Raw genomic sequence first — 2,899 nt, 5'->3', positions numbered from 1 at the left:
TATGTCAACTTTATTTAAACCTTATTACTCGTACAGCATCTGTTTCTAAATTTTCATTGAAGGAGTTTTAAATAGACACACATAGGAATTCATAGAGAAAATGTCAGATTCTAATATTACATATATATTAGCACCCACTTATATATTTTTTAGTCTTGATTCATGACTGCAAGAACGAATATATTAATCCAATATGATAACTAAGAGAAAATTGATGTATTTCTAATGTCTTTTTAAGCTTTTATACCAGCTACTGATGAGTACAAATATGACTATTATGATTTTCTATTATGAATATCTGAGTCTTTTTGTATGAAACAAATTGTATAGCAACGTGAAAAATAAAAACTATAATCCATTTCAACATCTAATCTCCATTAAATAAATATGAATGAATTTGTTGAACTGTGTTCAATAAGTTAACTCATATATATACTCAGATTCAATGGCCGAAGACTAGCGACATGCTTGAAACTCAGAGTACTGAGTTGGAACTGTTTTGATCCATATGCAACTGTTTCGATCCATATATATATACATAAATACATCATCATCATCATCATCATCATTATCGTTTAACGTCCGCTTTCCATGCTAGCATGGGTTGGATGATTTGACTGAGGACTGGTAAACCAGGTGGCTACACCAGGCTCCAATCTGATTTGGCAGTGTTTCTACAGCTGGATGCCCTTCCTAATGCCAACCACTTCGAGAGTGTAGTGGGTGTTTTTATGTGTCACCCACACGAAGGCCAGTCAGGCAGTACTGGCAACGGCCATGCTCGAAATAGGGTATTTTACGTGCCACCTGCACAGGAGCCAGTCCAGTGGCACTGGCAACGATCTCGCTATATATATATATATATATATATATATATCATGCATGTGTATCTTATGTTTCTATCCGTCCTCCACCTCACTTGACAACTGCTGTTGATTTGTTTACACCCCCATAACTTAGTGGTTCGGCAAAAAGTGACTGATAGAATAAGTCCCAGGCTTCAAAATATAACTACTGGGGTTGATCTGTTTGGCTACACCCTTTAAGGCAATGTCCCCTGAAGAAAATTGTTCAATGTTATATAAAAGAAACAAAGAAATTATTTTACAAAAAACTCCAAAAAAAAAATGTTAAAAACTGTGGTATTTCTTTTGTTGCAGGTATGACTGCTGTTGTGATATGATCCTGGATAATTTCTGTAAATGGGATTTCCAACAACTTGATATCTGTGGGATAGATGTTCTCAGTGTGTTTAAAGTGACCAACCGAGCTGTCAATTTACGATTTGACAACTATCTCATGTCTTTGGTATCTCTGCCAGACGAAGGATATAATTTGACTGATCAGTAGGTCATTGTTATTGTCATTGTTGTTGTTATTTTATCTTGTTTATTTTTGAGACTGTTCTTACTTTATCATTATCATCATCATCAACGTCAACGTTCAACGTCCATTTTCCATGCTGGCATAGGTTGAACAGTTTGACGGGAACTAGCAAGGCCAGGGGCTGCACCATTGTATTTTTTGCAAGGTTTCTATGGCTGGATGCCCTTCTTAATGCCAACCACACCACAGAGTGTACTGGTTGTTTTTTACATGGCACCATCACCAGTGTTTTTTACATGGCACTAGCACCCACACCAGTGCCTTTTATGTGGCACTTTGGTTTTAGAATCTCACTTCTGTTGTGGTGGGCAAGTCTTCTCAAGTACAACAACGCACCACATATCTCAGTCTTCTCTCATCTCCTTCATAAGGTTCAGCGTTTTGAAGTCATCCTTCAATACTTCATCCCATGTCTTCTTGCATCTTGTTTTTTTTTTTGTTTCTTTTTTTGTTATTTATCCGTCAGTTACTCCTTTTTCCAGGTTGATTCTGATAGAGTATTGCAGCATTGACCATCTTTTATGGTTATGTAGGTGTACATTATATTCTAATGTAATAGTCCTTAACCTTTTGCAACTCATAGCCTCCTTTTATTTACATTATTCACATTTGTTAACACGTTTCGGCTGATATACCCTCCAGCCTTCATCAGATGTCTTGGGGAAATTTCAAACCTGGATTCTCATTCCTACGGTATTTTTCAATGTTGTTGTTATTGTTGTTGTTATTATTATTATTATTATTATTATTATTCAGGTCATTGCCTGGAATTGAATTTAGAATCTTGGAGTTAGTAGCCTGCGCTCTTAACCACTACGCCAAATGCCCATGGGCAATTGTGGAATGAATTTTAGGGCTTATAAATCTAATATTTTTCTATCCTTCCCTAATACCAGTTCCCATATGCTGCTCATATCGGCACTCGGTCTGCTTAGAAGGCTGTTGTGTCCAAGCATATTTTCCAGTGGTGTTCCCTGTCTATTATTTTAACTTCATCCCACAGGTGGAGGTGGTCTCCATTTTTCCATACATGATCAGCTATACCCGATTTATCAATATCTCCTCATGTCACAGTTTTGCGATGTTAGTCTACCCTTATTTATCATAGTCCTCCAGGCAATCACAGAGGAGTTCAAGACAGGTTGCCCCTGGGAGCTCCTCTATGCTGATGACCTTGCCCTAATTGCGGAGTCACTATCAGAACTAGAGGAGAAGTTTCAGGTGTGGAAGCAAGGTCTAGAATTGAAGGGCCTTAGAGTCAACCTAGCTAAAACCAAAATCCTAATACGTAGGAAGGTAGATAAAACACAAACCCCTACAGGTAGATGGCCCTGCTCAGTATGTAGAAAAGGAGTAGGTAGTAACTCTATAAGATGTACCCGGTGCAAGCTATGGACACATAAGAGGTGCAGCAACATCAAAGGCAGGTTAACTAGCAAGTTAGTTTTTGTTTGTGGCAGATGTTCAGGTGCAATAAAGACTGTAAACAAACAGGAAACAACTTCTATCTCAT

The 2,899-nt window shown here is 37.7% G+C and overlaps 1 protein-coding gene across 1 annotated transcript in view; it reads left to right on the top strand.

The window, feature by feature from the left end:
* The window catches only part of LOC106884215 (leucine-rich repeat-containing protein 9), a 122,376-nt gene that overhangs the window by 41,702 nt on the left and 77,775 nt on the right, over positions 1 to 2,899 (top strand). Inside the window, exon 11 of the mRNA XM_014935467.2 lies at positions 1,161 to 1,346. Within this exon, the coding sequence (XP_014790953.1) occupies positions 1,161 to 1,346 (186 nt within the window). The remainder of the gene's footprint in view (positions 1 to 1,160; positions 1,347 to 2,899) is intronic.

The sequence above is a fragment of the Octopus bimaculoides genome, chromosome 9 (genome assembly GCF_001194135.2).
Source record: "Octopus bimaculoides isolate UCB-OBI-ISO-001 chromosome 9, ASM119413v2, whole genome shotgun sequence".
Classification (NCBI taxonomy): domain Eukaryota; kingdom Metazoa; phylum Mollusca; class Cephalopoda; order Octopoda; family Octopodidae; genus Octopus; species Octopus bimaculoides.
Note: the sequence above shows the minus strand (reverse complement) of the source record. Positions and strands in the feature narration are given on the sequence as shown.